The sequence below is a fragment of the Chinchilla lanigera genome, unplaced genomic scaffold (assembly GCF_000276665.1).
Source record: "Chinchilla lanigera isolate Chin_1 unplaced genomic scaffold, ChiLan1.0 scaffold00041, whole genome shotgun sequence".
In the NCBI taxonomy this organism is placed as follows: Eukaryota; Metazoa; Chordata; class Mammalia; order Rodentia; family Chinchillidae; genus Chinchilla; species Chinchilla lanigera.
This window is the reverse complement of record NW_004955442.1, coordinates 8,379,712-8,400,350: the sequence shown is the minus strand read 5'-3', so window position 1 is coordinate 8,400,350 and position 20,639 is coordinate 8,379,712. Positions and strand designations below refer to the sequence as shown.

Here is a 20,639-nt window from a genome sequence, read left to right as displayed (position 1 = left end):
AACACATCTCCATTTCCCTCTTCCCTACCTTGTGTATAACTTGTAGAATAACAAGTATAAATTAAAGTGATGATGATATAACATCATGATAATGATTTCACTGTGAAATGCCTACTTCATGCCAGATTCCATGCAAACCATGCTAAGTGTGTTACCTACACACTTTCATTTCATTCTGCTGTAATAACAGGAGATGATTATCTCTCCCTGCCTTGCTCTGTCTCTGTCTCTGCCTCTGTCTCTGTCTCTGTCTCTCTGTCTCTGTCTCTGTCTCTGTCTCTGTCTGTCTGTCTCTCTCTCACACACACACATACACACACATATGTACATCCACACACTTTAGAAAAAAAACAGAGTTCAGAGTGGTTAATAACTTACAGTTGATATGAGGGTAATAAGTTCAATCCTGTCATACCACTCAGCTAGAAATTTTCTCCATGTCACCTTGCCCATCCTCCTGTTGACCACATTCCTCCCAAGACAATCATCCACCTTCTCCCTTCTACAACCTCTTTCTTAATAAGTGTAAGGTGCATCTGTCCAACGTAAAAGTAGACACACATACACATGCATGGATTCCCAGGTATACACATGTATACACTCATGTATGTATGTGGGTACACATGTACAGATGCAAATGTGTATGCACAGCCAAACAGCTCACACACACAGTACAAATTTAATGTAGTGCATCCCATACAACCATGGTTTTAAAATGTGATATGAACTTTATCCAGGCAACAGAAGTATTAATGGATAGAGCCTTAAGCACCAATGAAAATAATATAAACTACTAAAAAGAAGACAGAAATATTCCCAGAGCACTGACTGAGTCACCTAGATCCTACTCTTCTCCTTAAGGTGTAATGCTTACCATAAGGATCTGCCTTTCTTTCTATATCCCTCCCAGGTGAGCTGAGCTCTTCCATGAATGTCCCACTGTCCCATAACTTAGACAAAGCAAGAGATAAATGGCAAACCCGCCTGAGCTTTCTGTGTATCTCCACCAGTGGGTAACTGCTACTAGCCTTTTAAAGGCATTTGAATATATTTTATAGCATGCACAAATGATACTATTGTGGGCTATGCCATGTAAATACAATTGTTTCATTCATAGTGTTATATGTGCATGTTTCATCAATACAGGTTGAGTATCTCTTATCTAGCCTAGCTGAACCAGTACTCCTGGGCATTTTTAATATTTTCAGATTATGGAATATCTGCATACACATGAGAGATCTCAGAAGTGAAAGCCAAACCTAAATAAGGAATTCATTTATGTTTTTGTATACATTTTATTGATACACACAACCTGAAGATAATTCTAAACAATAGTTTTAGTGCACCTGCATTTTGGTTGTGACCTGTCATGTGAGATTGGGGATGGAATTCTCCATTTGTGGTGTCCTGTCAGACCTCAAAAATATTTGTATTTTACATTTCACATTTTTTGGACAGAGGTGCTCAACCTGCAAAAGTCTCCATCTCTAGACTGCTTTCCGTGGGCTAGGCACTGGTCTAGGAGGTATGTACTTTTCCTGTTCCCAAGTTACACCCAAAGGAACAGACCTGGGGGAGTGAGAGACTTGCCCAAAGTCTTAGGACTGAACATGTGTCCATCATGATGCTGTGCCCCTACTCTTAACCACAAACCCACACTGCACCCGGAGTCCCATTTGCTGATGGACAGGGCAGATCTTTGGGACAGAGCTGAATGACCAGCTGAGACTCCACGTTCACAAAGCAGGTAATGTTTTACCTTCTCCATTCCAGGAGTTACCCGTGATCTGCTCTGTGCTCGGTGAAGGAACAGATGTTTAATAACTTTGCAGCAGCAAAGAGGAGGTTACATAACATGGTTGAGCTATTTTTGAACCTTGGAAAATGCTGACTGCTCTTTTCCAAGTGTCTTCTGTAAAGCCAGAAATATTAAACATGAAGAAAATTCCCCCTTTCCCCTATTTTTTCTCCTAAACCACAGGGGCAGAAATCAGGTTCTTAGTAAGATCATGAGGACATCAACCCTGGCAAGCAGCCCCTTGTACCATGTCAAGCACCACAAACAACAAAGCAGTGCCATAATATCCCAACTGCACAAGGTTCATGTAGAAGATTATAAACAGTGTCCTTGAGGATCACCAAGAAGCACGTCCAGCCAGGCCCAAGGTACTACTCTCACCTGTCAAATCTGGACCCCAGGTGCCCTCATTACCTCCTCATGACACCCTCCTTATCCAGTTTCAATTCTTCTGAGCCTCTTCTGCAGCTATTAGCATCCTCTCTAGTACATAGGAGAACTAGTGAAGGCTATTTGTTTACTAGATGCTTTGCGAAGAAGACGTCTTATCTATCTGAAAATGTAGTTTTTCAAAGCTTGAAGTGCGAAGTCCTGATCTCACTGTACAAGCCCATAGGCTCAACTCAGGCTACTAACATCTGTCCTCTGCCTTCAGCTACCAGATTGAAGGGTCTTTCCTATCACAATATAAATGTCTATCAAAGGAAAATGATTAGATAAAAGAGTGAACACACACATACACACACCATACACACACGCACAACGGAACACAAGATAGGGAGATAGATATTCTGGAATTTTGTTATCTTCATAGGGTGATCTTGAAATCACAGGGAAAGACAGAAAAAAACTTGATAGCTCAGATACCATCAAAGTACATTAAAATTACTGTGAATTGTGTAGATGGTTGTAAATGCATCTTTGCTGAAAGTATAAAAACACGTGCATGGGTTCAGACACATACCAAATTCATTGTGGTATTTTTCCTTCTCACGGAGAAAAGGGGAGAAAGGTGGGACTGGAAAGAGATGTAACCAGGCCTTCTACATTATTATTAATGTGTTCTTTCTTTTAAAATGTTGAAACAAATGTGCCATATTAACATTTATTCTCTGTGAGTACTGCGTAGGGTATTTTATGAGATTCTGTACTACTCCCCTTTTCAATATTGAAAATATAACCGTTCTTGTTACCAGATTTGTCTTTAGACAAATTTCTCCCATCTTTATCAGACTATGTGGTCTCTGGGGAAAGAAATTCTGTCTTAATGCATCTGTGTATTCCAGGGGCTAGCACAAGCCTGCTGGATTAAAGAATGACAGATGAAAGATAGATATAGTGACTTTAATTTTTTAACTGAATTCTTTGGGCTTTCTCCAGCTCCCAGACAAGGGTAGTCTGGTGGGGTCACGTTCTTTCCAAGGTGGAAGAAGGGTGTGTCATTATCCACCCTCACACCTAGGGTGACCACTAACAGCCCTCCATGGATGGAGAGATGTTTCATTAAACACCAAACAGTGGGTGACAACTTACTGCTTTTGATACATTACTTCTCTGGAGCTGAAATGCCATTGACAAAATTGCTGCATTCAATGACATAACTCCTGGAAATAGCACAACAGCCTCTCACAGAAACAGGGACTTTTTTGGTCAAAAATGGAATCCACGGTGGTCCCTGGAAAGGCATCTGAACATCTTGCCAATCATCCCTCTCAAATTCCTTTTTCTATATATACTTCCCTTCACTTGTCCTATAATTGAGTTATGCTTCCATCAAGATTACACATCTCTGGGTCTTCCAGCCGCAGGGCACATCTTATTAATGGAAGCATGAGTTCATTAGCCCAGCCCTTGTCTTCGGGCTGGCAGCAGTCTCGCCTTTGTAAGAGGCTCCCACGTCCTACCCTAAATTATCTGAGTTCCTTCCTCATATTTAAAAATTATTTAGAATGCTGCAACTGGCCATGTAGAAACAGGATTATGAAAGTGTGAAAAAGGAGAGGGCAAGAAGTGTCAAACAGCATGATTTCTTAATTCAAGAATTCATTTTTTTCAGGTGCGTTAATTGTAAAAGTATATTCTGTCCACTCCATCACAAACACACTTTGAAAACTCCAATTCAAAGATATCCTCTAGGGGGTTGGGGATTTAGCTCAGCGGCAAAAGCGCCTGCCTGGCAAGCGCAAGGTCGTGAGTTCGGTTCCCGGTACCGGAGAAAAACAAAAAAAAAACCAAAAAATTAAACAAAGATATCCTCTGAAATGTAGCAAACTCAAAACTCTAGATGGTTCCAGAAACATTTTTTACATGATGTCTTATTTTGCTGGCAGTAAACCAACATGGTCTGCCGACTATAATTTCTTATGATCAAAACCTTCACTCATCACCCTGAAAGTTATTAAAGAGGTACCAGAAGATCAGCACTGTGCCAAGTAGCACTTCTGCTGCATCTCTGCATTTAATATTCACGATGACTCCTAGGACACTGGTTCTCAAAGCATGGTCCCCAACCAGCAATGTCAACATTCATCCAACAACTTGCTAATTATTGAAGCTCATTCCAAATCTACTAATGCCTGAGAAACTCTGACCATGGAGCCCAACAATGTGTTAACAGCCCTCCCAGAAATTCTTGGGCATACTAAAACTTGAAAATGACTGCCTAGAAAGTAGGAGCTATTACCGTAACTATCCAATAAACATAGGAGTCCCGGAAAGTTAAAGGAATTGTCCAACTCCTCTAGAAAATGGATGAAACAAGATTTGAATGTGGACAGGCCTAACTCCAGAGCCCGGTCCTTCATCACAGTGCCACGCTGCTCATTATCTGGGGAATGAAGGACAGATTAAATCAGTGAACATCAGACAAAAACACACGACACGGGTGCCTGAGTGATAATCTAAATTTCAACAGCTGAGACATAATGACAGGCCACAAGGAATGATAACACTTCCCAGAAACATAAAATTTCACTTAGATCTCCACCATGATGAGAGTTGTTTAAAAAAATTATGATATATGCATATGATGGAATATAATGCAGTCTTAAAAGTGAGGTTTGCCAAGATTTCCAATGACCTACAAAAACATTTAGAATATGAGAAGAAATTCAGACACAAAGTGAGAGAGCAGGAGCATCAATATGAGCAGTTTTTCCAAAGCATACCATGTTCCTGAGGAAGTGGGAAGTTGGATGATTTCATGAACTACTGGTATGAATGTAAATGGGTACCATTACTGTAGAGCACAGTTTGGCAAAAGACACTTAAAGTTAAAAATGTACACATCTTATGACCCCAACATCCTACTTTTTAGAATCAAGACTAGAAAAACAATTGCATGTGTGCTTAAAGAGATAAATGTCATGATTATCACTGCAGTTTTATTTCTAATGGACAAAGTCTAAGGAGAAAAAACCCTAAATTCCTATTATTTTGCAGACTGAATAAGTAAAATCATCGTATACCTACGTTAAAGAATGTGACATGTATGCTACAAAGAATTTAGATTCCTTTGTGACAGAAATGGTAAGTCCTAAATAAGGACTTCCAAGCTATGTGGTTGAGTTAAAAAAAAAAAAAAGTAACATGCAGAAAACAATTAAAATACAATGTTACTTATTTTAAAAACAAAATGAGAGGAGAAGAAAGGAATAGAAAAGAGGTGGAAATTAAACAAAATAAAAATCCTGTAAATAGGCACATGACATTCTCCATTTGTGGTGCATATTTCCATCAATAAGTATATGAGCAAAGAGGAATAGCAACAAAACCCTGATCCCACTTTTGGAGAAAAGCAAAGAGCCTTCTCTTACTGGTGCAAAGTGTGAAGGGGGGCCTCTGGCTTCTCCGCCTGCCCATAGCAGCTGGCCTTGGCCTCGGGGATGTAGGAGTACTTCTCCAACATGGAAGATGCGGCAGTTGTTAGGATGCCAAGGCCATCCCGCACTCTCGCCTCCAAGCTGTAGTCCCAGTCATCGTAGGAGACTGAAATGAGGCCTGATGGAAACTCTTTGGGGATAAGCTCCGTGTTGCCAGAGACCAAGCTGGGGACAATCCAGAAGAAATCATACCCAGTGAGACCAAGGGAGCGAGCCTCACTCAGAATGAGGACAGCCTCATCTTTGGAGCAGTAAAGCAAGATGACAGAAGAGTGGATCTTCTTCAGCTGGACTTGCGTCTTTGCATCCTCAAAGGAGGTGTCTAGTGTGATCACGTTCTGCATGTCCCAGCCCACAAAGCTGTTGTCCACTGTCGTCTTGATGAAGCTGATGAAGTCCCTGTAGCCAGGAAAGATGGTGGTCACCAGGGAGAAGACATGCCAGTCATAATCCTGCATAATCTTCAGCATGACTGTGGCTTGTTGCTGGATGGATGCTCCAAACTGGAAGAAGGTAGATGTTGGATCCTGCCAACAGGCAAAAAGAAAGGAAAATAGTATGAGGCAAAAATAGGATATATAAAACTGTCTTTATGGGCTTAAAGAAGCTCCTTCCTAGAAGCAGGGGAAAGACACATGTACTCATTCGCAAACATTCCCGAGCACCTGTTGTATTCCAGGCTCTGGAACAGATACTGAAAATACAAAGCTGAGAGAAGACCCTGTGCTCAGGAGCCCAGAATCCATACAGGGAAATACATCTGTTATTTCTACTCACCTAATACCTATTCTTCTCCTTTTCCTCTTCTATATCCTCCTATCTTCAACCCTTTGAGTCCATCTGGTTCCGGTAGAACAAACTCTATCTGGTCCCAGACTCATGTTGAGAAAATAAAGCCAACAGAAACAAAATGGTAGGAGAAAATACAGACAGATGCCCCAAGACATATTTGGAGTCCCTGGAATCTGCCATGGCTGAAGCTATTTACCCTGGGTCTTTTAATTACATGAACCAATAAGTTTCTGTGTTCATGGAAGGCAATGTAAATAGCATTTCTGCAATTTAAATGTAAAAGGCTGTATGTAATACAGACTATCATAAGCACTATGTGAAGATCTATCTTTTCAATCAACAAACACTTGTTAAACACCTTACGATGGGTCAACACTGCTTTACACTTTGGGAATCATAATACTGTACATAAAGCAGACACAGATGAGTTTGTGTTTTCAGAGAGCTGATGGGAAGTTAAGAGAGAGTAGCTTCCAAGATCTAGGGACAGAAAGAAGCCTGTAGGAATGTGGAAGGAGTATTCAGGGGAGGAAGATGGGCATCAGTAACCACGTCATTCAGAGGTGTCTTGAGGCACACTTTGACTACTCTAGGATAAAGGCATTTGAGCTCATGAAGTAGAAAGGATGAAGTGATACTAAAGATCTTAGCACGATCACATAGACCCTCAGGAACAGGACTCAGAGTTAGATTCCATTCCGGGTGTAAGGAGCAACCACTGCCTGCTCTTCACACAAAAACTGGTGTGTTAACTCCTATTGTGCTAAAGCACATCTCTTAATCTCCACAAACTCATAACCAGGACGGATTTTCACTAGGAAAAGGCTCATGGTGATGAAGTCACACAATTTACAAATCACCTCCACACACCTTGATGCACCACAACCTGAGAATGATCCTGAGAATCTGGTATTGTTTGCAGGAAGAATGAGTCTCTGATGGGTCACAGAGTCAGTTAACTTTGGACCCAAGACCCTATGTCCAGTCCCTGCCCTACACTCGGACACGGCCTTCCTGTGATCATTTAAGACCAATACATAGTGGATACACACCCCATGCTGATGGGTTGACATGGTGCAAAATTGCCAGCTAAACAAAAGATACACCTCTGCGTTGCAGCAAAACAGGATAAATGTCAAGATCCATTTTTATCCTGGAGACCAAAAGAATTTTTAAAGGGTTCTTAATTTTGCAGCCATGTTTTTATTTTCAATTCCATATTTACTATATGTAAATAACATCACCTCAATAGTATAATTTAAGGAGATTCCATTTGCATGTGTGCTTATGTGTGTGTGTGTGTTTGTAGGGTAGATGATACCATTCATCTTTTGTAACAGTGTAGCACTTTGTAGTTGTGTATGTCAATTCTTTCAACAAGTCCATCTCATCTTCCCTGTGGACATTCACAAAAGTTTTATCTAAATGGGCCAAAAGCTATAGTTCTTTGAATACTACTCTTTTCTGAAAAACTTGGATTTGGAGAATAATTTGAGTGCAGTGTGGCCTGAAGTCAGAGAGAAGAAATGGAAGTAAATAAATGCCTTCTAGGCTCTTTGTGACATTACAGTTCCATAAATTTCACCTAATTAAGTCAATTAAAATGAGTTACAGATTTAAAGACTTTGGATAATTTTCTTTTTCCTTACAATAGCTTTTAGAGAAATCCAATATTCTTGCACTGACTGATCATTTCAAACCATATCTCAACAAGACCATAGCTCAAGGGCAGAGATTTTGTTGTCTTCATCCTTCTGGCCCTGAACGCCTGGCAGAAGTCTTGGCCCATGACACATCAAGAAGTGGATGACGAGAGAATACACCAACGGGTGAACATGTGAGTCAAATCTAACAGGAATGAACTTGCTTGAAGCAGCACATGAAGGGACGGAATTCCGGATCTGAGATTGTATTTTTTTTTCATTTTTTCTTTTATAATTAGTGTATATTTGTGATACACAGCACATTCATCTCAGAGAAGTGATACATATACCCATTTCCTCTTGATCACTTTTATTTCCTCTCCCCTCCCTCCTGTTTCCCCATCTCCACATCCCCTTTTCATCTCCACATAATCTACTTCTCTGCTTCCTATAATCTTTTATTTTCCCTTTAAGTTACTTATAGTCTGGGTTTCTCATATAACCTTCTGTATCTGATTTATTTTACTTAGCATTATGATCTCAAGGCATGTCCATTTTCCTGCAAATAGCTAGAATTTATGCTTCTTTGTGGCTGAGTAGTATTCTGTTGTATGTATATACCTCTTTTCCTTTACCTTTTCATCTGTTGATCATCATATAGGCTGCTTCCTACATGTAGCTATTATGTGGTGTGCAGCTACAAACATGGGTATGCAAGTACCACTGTAATATGCTATCTTTAACTCTTTTGGGAAGGTAGCCAAAGAGGTATAGCTGAGTGAAATGGAATTTTTGGTTTTAGTTTTCTGAGTAATCTCATACAGATTTCCAGTGGTTGCACTGGAAAGAGAGAGAATCACAGAGACAGAAGTTTTCAGTTCAGAGTCACATGAGCACTAAATTCTCACTAACAGTGTGAAGGGCTACTTTTTCCCCACAACCTCACCAGCAACTGTAGTTTCTTGAGTTCTTGATGAAGTTTTCTGTGTTCTTGATGAGGTTTCATTTTGTTAGTATCTTGAATGTAACATTAAAAGAGAAAAATTCATTCAACATCATCATTTACCTACCTAGAGAAATCACTCCTCCACCCACAGCTCAATATATATTCTAATATGTCATTAGAATAAGGAGGAGAATATAGAAGACCCATAAGCCCAGCAGTTGTTCACAGAACCTCATTAAGTATCAAAAAGGTAACATAACGAACTCATCAACAAAAGACAGCAGAGAAGTAAACTGTAAAAGTAGTTATGGTCATCAGCTTTGCATACTGTCTGATGCCTCTTGGGTTAGGGCTTAAATGTTCCAAACTTAATTACAGAGGAAATGTAATAATTCCCATAGAACTGTGATGCCTCTGAGGAAACCAATATCCTGAGCTACATTAAAACTGCAAATGCATAGGACTCAGCATTTTTCTGGACTGAATACATGAGGAATGGAGAAAGTTCTCAGCAACACACACACTGCAGACACAGTTGGGGCTCAATGAAAAGGGTGGAAATTTTTAGAAAATCCACATGTACACTTCCTTGAGGTCACTGCACTGGCGGGAGTGGAGGTCAGACATGCCAGATGCGGATGAAATTTGGGATTTTCCAAGACCTTAGTTCCACGTATGCTGGGTTGGACATTGCCTGTGTACCCAGGAGATGCTTCATGCACAGTGCTGAGCTGTAAGCAAACACAAGTGTTGTACGGTTCTCCATGTACAGAGGAGGGTGTGATTATACTGTGAACCTCATAAAGAGAAAGAGAATCACAGGGACAGAAGTTTCCAGTCCTGAGTCATCTTAGCACAGGCTCTCTCTGAAAGAGAATATGCAAAGCCCTGGATTTGTGCCCTTCCCATCCCTCCGTCTTGGGATACCTTCACCCATGCTGAACATCCCTCATGTCCCTTCTTTCCAGCCTCTCCCCAGGATGGATCACAGTGCACCTTGTAGGGTCAGATCACCCCATTCCAACCTGAACTGTATGGGATTGAGAAAAGTCACTCAATTTCTGCAAGCCGTAGTCTCTTCATTTGCAAAATACGTGTATCTATGCTAATAATTAACATGGTTAACATGCAGAAGTACATGCTCAATGAGTGTCATGTTGCTCGCTATTTCCTAGGGACTGTCTCATCTAAGGCCATCCCAATCACTTTACTAAGTGCACACTAGTGTTACATTCCATTTACAAATGAAGAAACAGACTGAGAAGTGCAGTGACATTTCCAGAGTCACACTGGTGGCGAATTAGGTTTGTCTGCTTAGGAAACCCAAACATCTCATTCCTGCACTACAGTGTTGCCAATAATGGCACCTTCTCTCCACGTTGTAAGGAATCAGTGATCTCCAGGGCAATGCTTTATCCATCACACATCAAATGCTCAGCAAATACACGTCATGGTCATCTTCCCCACGAGTCAGGACCCCTTTATATTTCACATTAGGTTATTACGCTATTTCTATCCCAAGTGCTCTAGACTTGGAACAACTCAAAAACTCACTTTGTGGCTACCTCATTGAAATTCCTAAAGCACTGTTCTAGCCATGCCACTACATTTGTCCACAATCATCAATGGCTTTATAGTCTACCACATTATGTTCAGACTCCCTAGTCTACTCCTTTATATGCACCAGAAAGCTTTACAGTTGAAATACAGTCTCCAGGGTATATTGGACCCAAGTTCTAGTTCTGTCTCTGCGCTAACTAGTGGGTAAGCATTTAACCTTTTTGAATTTGTATTTCTTCACCTATAAAATGGGCATAAGAACAACATGGGGTTGCTATGAGAACAAGATGAAGTGGATATAGTAAGCTCATCTATCCACACCTAGTTCCAACAGCTCGAGTGCTCCTGTTCATACCCTTAGTCTTGCAGACTGCATGACACTGCCAGAAACCTAAGGGGATGTTAAGGTTTGGGTCTGATATTTCCCCCAAAAAGCTCATGTGTTCAGAGGTGGAGCTTTTGGAAGTGACTACATCATGAAGAATCTAACTTCATTGGTGGCGTTCTCCATTGATGGGTTTATAACTTAATGGTATCATTGGGAGGGGAGTGAAGATTTAGAAGGTAGGGCCTACTGGAAGGGAGTGACTCATGGGGGTGTGACCTTGGGGACCATATCTTGTCCCTGACCCCTTCCCTCTCCAGCTCTTTCCCTCACTCTCTGATTCCTGGCTGCTGTGAAGTAAGCAGCTTTATTTACTCTGCCTGCCCTTCTGCCATGATGCTTTACCTCAACACAGGCCCACAGCAATGGAACAAGCAATGGACTGCAACCTCTGAAATTGTGAGCCTGTAAGTTGCTCATGCCAGATGTTTTGTCACAGTGACACAAAGCTGGCACAGGGGATCCTTTTTAGAAATTGGTGATTCCTGCCATCCCCATAAACCAGCCCAAGCATTCTGAGACCAAGAAATTCGTGTGAAGAGAAGTCTATACTGCCACAGTGAATCCATGCCTTGGAGCAAAACCATAACCAGCGCCTTCCATGGCCCTCACAGGTCTTCTGCACTGCTGTCATTTCTATCAGCATCTGAAACTTCACCTTCAAAGCATATTGTGAACTAAAGACATTGTAGCTCTTCAGGGAATAGAAATGAAGAGGTATTTCCAAACCACAATTGCATCATGAAGCATCTAAGAGGCTCATATTTAGCTTTAGTCTTTTCTAATGTGATTTTATAGATTGGCATGAGGCAACGGAGAATTTGGCCACACTCCTGGGGCTTCGCATCAGATATACCAAATGGCCCTCTCTTTCATGTTCTTACACACCCTTCTGTTTCCTGCCTTGGTGGCAGAGGCTATCTTTGTGGCACTTACCTCCTTCTGCCATCTCCTATACTTTGGGTACTCGACAGATCAGCCTCTGACCACCTCTGCCACTCAGCTTCCTGAGAATGTGTAGCCAGGGAGAGGAACAGATTTCCTACACCCACTTTGGTTCTAAAGCAAAAGCAATTCTCTCCCCAAACTCACTGCTCTGCAGAAGGCAGAACAAACTGTTTCAAACAGAGGGAGGGAGGCAGGGAATGTGAGACTCTGAGTGTCTGCTCTAGACTCTATGTCAAACCTGCAACAAATGGGGTCTCATCTAATCAGGTCTAGAGCATTTAATGCTGTTCTAGAATGTTCCAGAGCTTACTAACCCAGAGGGTGACACCTAACTCCACCAGTGCCGAGGCTGATGACTAGCAACAACTTGAATTTCATTTAGCCATTTGCAAAGTTGTACACACATTTTCTCTTTGTCATACACACATTTCTTGCCGCTAAAAAATAAGGAAGGTGGTATGACCCCACAGATGGTATTTCTCATAAAGACACAAGATGAGAGGGCAAGTGTTTATCTGAAGATGCACACAGCCCATGTGACAACAGTTTGGTTGTTGCAGGATGCATCCAGTGTTCTCTTGTACACATCATTCCTGGCTATGCATTAGAATCACTTGGAGAGTTATTTTACAGCAACCTATGCTGATGTCTCACACCGGTTCAGCTGAGATGGAATGACCTGACCACCTGAACTCCAAAGCTGATTTATTTGTTTTTCTCTGTCTCATCTCAATGTCAGGATGAGTGTTAGTATCTTGAGAGCCTAGCACAATGTCTGACATCCAAAAGGGGACCCATAAATATTTGGTGAGAAGACAGATAAACAAGTGTACTCCCAAGAAGCAAGAATGGTCTCTGTTGTCAACATTGCACCATATCCACAGCTTATTTTTCTGTTACCTGACAGAATGGACACAAAAATAAAGACAATGACACAGGAAAACAGCAAGGGGCAAGACAGGCTCCTTGGGAATTTTTTTCTTCTCTGCTGAAAGACTGTCCTGGTGAGCTCTGGTGTGCTTTCTCTTATTCTCACAGGGTATCAACTGAACTTTTGAATTTATTTTACTTCAGTTTCCATGAATGAGAGGAAAAGTAAAGGTATCAAACTTGATAAGCATGAAAATGGAAGTAAATGGCATTCTCACTCTCATATAAGCTGGATCTGTCCCCGTGAAAAAGTCTATCCCATCACTGCCATCCTCTTCCTCCTCTGTCATCCACATGTCCATCCTCCTCCTCAGTATCACCATGGCCATCATCATGACCAATGTTCACTGCACATATCCAATGTGCAGTACTATGTGGTAGGTCATGAGAGGTATTAGTATTGCCCCTGTGTTATATTTTTAAAAGCAGGCTCAGAGAACATAAGTTGTTCAAACTCGTACAGCTAGTACATAGCATAGCAAAAATTCTAGATCAGGCCATATAAATCCAAAATCTTGGGGCTGAGCTACCTCAAAACACTGCCTCCAGTTATGCAGAAAATAAAGTGTGTGTGTGTGTGTGTGTGTGTGTGTGTGTGTGTGTGTGTGTGTGGTGAAGAACTACCACTCAATCTCTCTTGAAGTACCAAACCAGCAAAGGAGATTCTCCAAAAATGGAAAGCCAGTATTAATGATTTCACATGCAACTGCTAATCCATCCAAGAAGGATACCAGGGTAAAAGAGAGAGGGCCTGACACCCACGCACTGAATTATAAAAGTATATCAGCCACATCAACCCCAAAACACAATATTTCACCCCAAGAAAGTCCCACTCACTAGAACACTAGATTTATATTCTATCCTTCATTTTCCTCCTCTCAGGAAAAAAAGAAGTGTCCCTTTCCACATTTACTATCGTTTAACCACCAACCAATCTTAGAGGCTGCCATTGCTCCTTGGTCATCTCATGAGCATATTTCTTTTCCTTTACCTGTTGTAGCTGCCTGTTCTACCTGTACCTGTTCTAGATACCTGGCAGTTCTGTCTCAAATTAAAGAGGGTGGCTAGTGTCTATAGTTCCTACCCAATCCCATCCCTCCCTCCCACCCTCCACACTGCTAATGGACTTACCATTCTAAAGTTCAGATTGGAGCATGGTGCTCACCTTACCCCCCACCACTGGCTAAATTTTTAACGAGCTCCCACAACCATTAGAACAAATTAGAAACATACATCAGCCCCATCTAAGTTGGGGCCCAGGTGATAGGGGCTCAGGATCTATTGCAGTACCTGAGAGGGGCCAGTTACTCCATATGTGTGCTGTAGATCGACTGCTGGATGAGCTGAGCCAAGAGATGTGTTCTTGACAGGAAAGTCAAAGATAAACTTTATAGTTGCCCCATGAATCACCCAAATACACAGACTCCTACCACAAGCAACCTCCCTTGGTGGACCATTTCTTGATTGGTGTTCTAGCCATTCCTTTTGCTCCTTCTAGGTGCAAATATAGCATTCTTTAAAAAATAACCTAACACCGTCTTTCTCTGCTTTTCCTCCTTCTCTTTAAGTGAAAAGTTTAAATTTTGCTCCTTTTTTAGCTGTACTGAGGAATAATTAATAATTGTAAGTATTTATTCAAGGTGCACAACATCATGTTTTGATACAGGTATACACTGTGAAATGATTGATATGATCAAACTAATTAACACATCTGTTACCTCACATAGTTACCTTCTGTGTGAATGATGAAAATATTTAAGATCTGCTCTCTTGGTGAATTTTAAATATATAATAATTATTAATTATAGTCATTATACTGTACACTAAGTCTCCGGAACTTATTCACCTTTAATTTCAAGTTTGTCTGTGACCAGCTTATTTCCTCTGCCACTCAGTGTCAGGCAATCTCCATCTTACTCATATATTTGAGTTCATTTTTTAATATATGCCTCACCTAATAAGAAAAATCCTGCAGTATAATCTTTCTGTGTCTGGCTTATTATAATGCCTTTCAGGTTTACCACAACTTTTCAGGCTGTCACAAATTGCAGGACTTTATTCTTTTGTAAGGCTGAAAAATATTGCATTATACATATATTCTATTCATGGGTTGCACCTCCAAAGATCTGAGTAACCACAGATAGCAAATCATTTTTTAAAATTGCATCTGTACTGAACATGCACAGAAATTTTTTCTGCTCATTATTTCCCAAGTGATACAGTACAAGAGCTGTTTACATAGTGTTTACATTGCATTAAGTACTATAAGTAATCTAGAGATGATTTAAGCTCTATGGGAGAAATATTCAACCATCTCACATAAAGGATTTTGATGTCTGCAGAGGGGGTCCTGGCACCAATCCTCCATGGATACTGAAGGATAACTGTATGCCACGTTTTCAAGCTAGTGATCTTACTTCTTCTGGATATGTGCCCAGAAGTGAGATGACTGGCTCACACAGAGAAGTTTAATCTGAAACTTCTGGGCACTGTTGGGTTCTCAGTCCAGAGTGGCTAAAATGTTTTGATTCAAAGACAAGGAGAGGATCATAAGGATCAACTCAGAATTTGTATCCTGGTCTCTCAGGCTAGAGTGCAGAGGATGGGTACTTAATAAGATAATGATAAATAAGGTCTCCAGGAATTGGAGTGGAACAGGAAATGTCTCTACCGGGATCCACAGAACCCTCAACCTCATCCAGGCCTGGGCTCTTAATATAGCTACATATAGCTCCAGTAGTTACATGTACCTACTAGCTGGATGTAACCATTTAAATTTAAATAGAAAATAAAATCAAACCCTGGGTTTCTGAGTCACATTTGATATATTTTAATAGCTCAGAAGTCCTTGAACTTTAAAACTGGTATTTCCCTAGCTCGGCTGACCTCTCCCTTCTCTCAACCAATTCAGTTGGTCTGGGACAGAGTCACAAACTTTTAACTTCCTGGGTGAGTCTAACAGTTAGCGTTCAGAACGTAAATCTAAGTCCCCAGAATCCCATCCTCACTGAGACTCAGCCCACCTGAGCCCTCCAGGTTTGCATGCTCCCCAACACACCCACTGAGTGATCTCTCCTCCCGGCACCCAAAAATATGCATTGTCCCAAGAATATGTTGGTGAACGGAAAGATTTAGGTACCACTAAGCCCAGCTTCCCTGTTTTCTAGGAAAGGAAAGTAAGGCTCCAGAGCTTTGAATAACGTGTTCCACTGACATAAATCAGTGGTGAAGAACACACATAAACTCTCTGCCTTCAAATTTGGCCTCTGTTTTGCACCACGGTGTCACCACTTGTGAAGTACTTTGTACAAAGAATCCACAACAAGCAGGGTGTTTGTAGGAGGAGCATGACCTTTGCAGATAGCCTATTTCCTACCACAAGTGAGTTATTTCACCTCAGCCTTGTTTTCCCATCTGAAAATTGGGAGTGAGAACAGTATCCATCCGCAAGGGGCGCTGTGCCTATTTGGAAGCCTGGTGCACTCCAATCAGCATACAGGAAAGCCTCAGGCAAGTTGGGTTGGAATTCATTGTCATGAAAAGGGCAGCCTCTATTGTCAGGCCTCAGGTCCCACACCCATCATGGACTTCTTAGCACCTCCACTTCCTACCTGTCCCTCCCCTTCTGTGTTTGCAGCACCTTTGACTTTTTACCCCACCTCCTGCCAGGCTAAAACTGCTGGAGGGTAGAGCACCACACCTTTCCGAGTCCTGCTGGTAGATCAACACTTTAGGGATGAAACTGGCCACAGCATTCCCAGTCTGCCAGGCTGCCAGTGGGCAGGAAGGGGTCCCAGGACTTTATGTATCTGAGCAGACCTGCCAGACCTTCATCCCTAGGAAGATGCATTCACCTATCGACGGCCTTTCATTCATTCGACAAAGCTAGCGAACTTTAGCTCTGTGCCAGGTATCGTTCCAGGATAGAGAATCGAGGAAGGAAGCTCCCAAAGGAAAGGCCCTTGTTTTTATGAATTTACATTCATAATGACACAGACAAGGAAGAAGGAAGTCAGATACAACGTCAAGGAAATCAGGTGGCATCACAGTTCAGAGGTGGGGTGGGAGGCATGCCACTTTGGGTATCTCATCTATACTTTGGAGTGGATCAAAAGATATGATGGTGCAGTAAGCTCAGCAAGGTTTAGAGGTGGGTGGGGTAGAGAGACCATCCTGGCAGCAAGGGGAGCGTGTACAGTACAATGGTAAGAAGAGGTTTGGCAAGATTAGTGAATGAAGGGAAGGTCAGAGCAGTGAAGGGAAAGAGTAGTTAGAGATGACATAGGATAGGAAGAAGAGGCCAGGTTACACAGTGTGTGTCCTCTTGATCATTAGTAAGGGGTCTGGATTGAATCCCTAGGTCAATTTTATTCCAAACAACTCCTCTACCAAGTGTACCATTTGTGTCTCCCAGCAGGAGAACTGGGGAAAGAACTAGAACTTTCATCTCTGCTCTTTCTTCCAGAATTCTAACCTAAGCCAATAGGCTTGGTGAGCCTGCCCTGAAGACACAGAAAAACACCCTACTGCCTGCTATACCATTAAGTCAGCTGGAACACTGACCTCCACTACTGTGACTTGAATGCCCATATCTTCTTGGGAATCCAGGACTTTCCTCAGTTCATCACCTACAGCCAAGCTCTCACTCTAGCAATATTGTAGTACTGAACACAAGAACCCAAATATATATATATATATGGAGAGATAGATGCACTCTTGATTTCTGCTGCAACTCCTTTAGGACAGTTCAACACACTGGAACATTCATCAGAACTGCATACTGGCATTGCTTTTGGACCCATCCCTGCTCTCTAGATCATCAGCAGAGCTGGCTGGGGAAAGATGCACCTGCTGAGATGCAGCCCTTATATCTGTGCAAGGATGCAGCAAAGGCCTGTGTCAGCTTCACTTGGTGCTCTGTCACCCTGCAGGTGAGCATCTGATTGCAGGCTCCCAAACAGCACCATTAACAATGATGTATGGTCTGAGGCTAGGTCTAGTTATTCTCACATAGAAATCCTGGCTCCCAGCAAGTCAGAGAAATTGTACCTATCTAGATGCCATTGGGCCTGGTTGCTGAAGAACTGATAACCTAAGTCATGGGAGCTCCTCTATCTTTCCAGTTCCAGTTGTGACAAGGCCATGTCTGATCCCATTCCTGAGGAGACACGAACCTCCCTAGGCCATGTGGTGGGCATTTGTCATTCTGACCATTCCTCAATTGAAAACAGTGAATTTCCACTGGGAGTCATCATTTCCCTCTCCCCGTCAAGCCAATTGGCTCCTCCAGTTCCCACAGTGCCTGCCCATAATTAACTCAAGGGTAAGAACATGGCCTCGTCTGGTCCAATTAAAGCTACTCCCAGAAGTTGTGGATAAAGGGACTACAAAAAAGACAGTTTCTTTACTATTAGTTTTGAGCCCAGAAGGACACTTAGATAGAATTTCTGGTAGCCATTTGACTACTATGCACCATGCTGAAAAGAAAACTATCACACTTCAAGAGAAAGCTGGGAGATAGACAGTTATCCTTGTTGAGAGCCTTGTTTAAACCACACCTGAAGCCAGCATACTCCAATTAATAACCTCATTTTGCTTAAGCCAATTTGAATGATCTTTTCTGTCACAACCAAAGATTTTTTTATGCTATTTTTGCTAGAAAAAAGGAAATTAATGTAACCCATTCCTCACTCATCCTTCTGAACTGGGATCAGAAGAATTCCAACTGCAGAGTGATGCATTTCCCTGCACCACCCTTCCCTTCTCTTACCCAGGCTTTTCCCCAAGAGGCACCTGCCTCTCCACTCATCTCTCTCTTACCCACATGATCTCTTCATTCTACCTTTTTGGAGGGAGTTGTTTTGTTTTTTTCTGTAGTATGCCACTGAGACTGGTTTCTTCTCAGAGTCTGACAGTCCCAGCTGCCATGACCCAGACTCGAGACATGACAAGTTGCCACCAATAATAACGGCTTGTCATTAAGCTGTTGCAGCAAGAAAAAAAAGGAAACAGGTCACGCTCATTAAGATTTTGTCTCTGGCTGTCACACATAGGGATAAACTCAAGGAAGCAGCTTTATTTTGTGGAAAAGGTGGGTCTCAGATTTTCTTGTAACTCCCACTAGGAGAAGCGCTGATGTTAAATCCGAGTTTAAAATGTCATCCTCAAAAATGATCCCCTGTTCTTGGAAAACGTCTAAAACCCACCCTGCAAGCTCAGCCTCCAGAGGAAATCGCTGCCCCCTTTGGGTGTCTGTGGTTCAAGTTACCAAGAGGATGGACACTGGTATCAAGTAGAGAATGGGTCCAAGTCTTGGTCTTACCGGAAGCTAGACTTTGGGCAACAATCCTTTAGTATCTCCAGAGCTCACTTTTCCCATTTTTAAAATGGAGGGAATTTTAGTTCGTATTTTCAGGAGGTTGTTGTGATTAAGATAATTCATGTTTTGCTCTTAGCACACACAGAGATCACTAAGATTGCTGTGATTGCGGTGGCTGTTGTCATCATAAAAGAATCAACCACACTGATCACAAAAGAAGAAAACAACAACAAAACAGCACAACCCGTCAGCACAGCACTAATGAAGGTACAAAGAATTTCCCTGTGGCTTTTTCCCATGTGTCCTAAATGTCACACCTGTGACAGTACCACCGCAGAGGACCCTTGTCATGTGCCAGGCACTGTGATGAAAGCAGCAGAAGACTCATCACAGTGTTAAACTGAAAGTCCCACTTCCTAGGAACCCCTGGGGTCTTGGGCAAGCAGGGATGATCCAACAGTTGGAGCAGCGCTGTAAGGGCATTCATTGCTCACATCCATCTTTTGAGGAAGGTATTCTGTTCCCTTTTCCAGGGAAGGAAGTGGAGATATAGAGACAGGTGCCTCTTGGCTTTTAAAGAGCATAAGAATCACCTACAGCTGTTGTTAAAATACACATTCAGGGGATGAGGCCTGGCGCATTGCTACCAACCTCCCAAGGGACACTGATGCTACCCATCTATGGACACAGCTTTGAGTAGCAAAGCTACAGAGATGAAATCCCACGTCCTCCACCACACAGCTAGCACCTACCAGCAAAGAGGTTCAGATCTAGAGGTCTGGCTCTGAAGCGGACTTCAGCCATATCAAGGCAATCTCTGCCTCTGCCAGGAAGGAGCGGGTGTGACACAAAATGGTGTCTGCCACTTGACATCCTCACTGTCACATTTCCATCAGGCCTTCCTGACGGAGACAGCTGTGTGTCACAGCCTGTGGGGCTCCACCATCTCATCCAACAGAGCACCTTTGGAGAGGAGCTGTGAATCAGAACCTACCATGTGGGAGAGAAGTATCTGCAGCCACCCTGGGGTGAGAACCTCATTCCCAGGAGAGAACAAGAGCCACTGAGGATCAAGAAGAATGCAGAAAGGTGACTGCCAGGTGGCCCCTAGCCACCTGCTGTGCAAATTACAAGCCCCCCAAAACACAGCTACCCCTCTCCTGCTGCTGGCCAGGCTGCTGATAAACTCATGCAAGTCTCAAGTCTCTGTTTTCTCATATACAAAATGGACAGTGTTCGCTAGTTGCCCAGAAGAGTGCGGGGATATCTGTGACATGGCAATGACCCAGAGCTCCAGAAACTGCTAAGTGGGGTCCAGTTCTTGAACTCACACAGAAATGACCAGAGTGCTGCATCCTCTCTCCACTGACAGAGTTCTCCCAGAACACACAGTCCAGGCTGCTATTGCTCATCTCGCCTTCAGGTATTTTAAGTGTC

At 42.4% G+C, this 20,639-nt stretch overlaps 1 protein-coding gene across 1 annotated transcript in view; it reads right to left on the bottom strand.

Moving 5' to 3' along the window:
• The window catches only part of Grin2a (glutamate receptor, ionotropic, N-methyl D-aspartate 2A), a 394,074-nt gene that overhangs the window by 164,837 nt on the left and 208,598 nt on the right, over positions 1-20,639 (bottom strand). Inside the window, exon 4 of the mRNA XM_005391203.2 lies at positions 5,614-6,206. Coding sequence (XP_005391260.1) covers positions 5,614-6,206 — 593 coding nt within the window. The remainder of the gene's footprint in view (positions 1-5,613; positions 6,207-20,639) is intronic.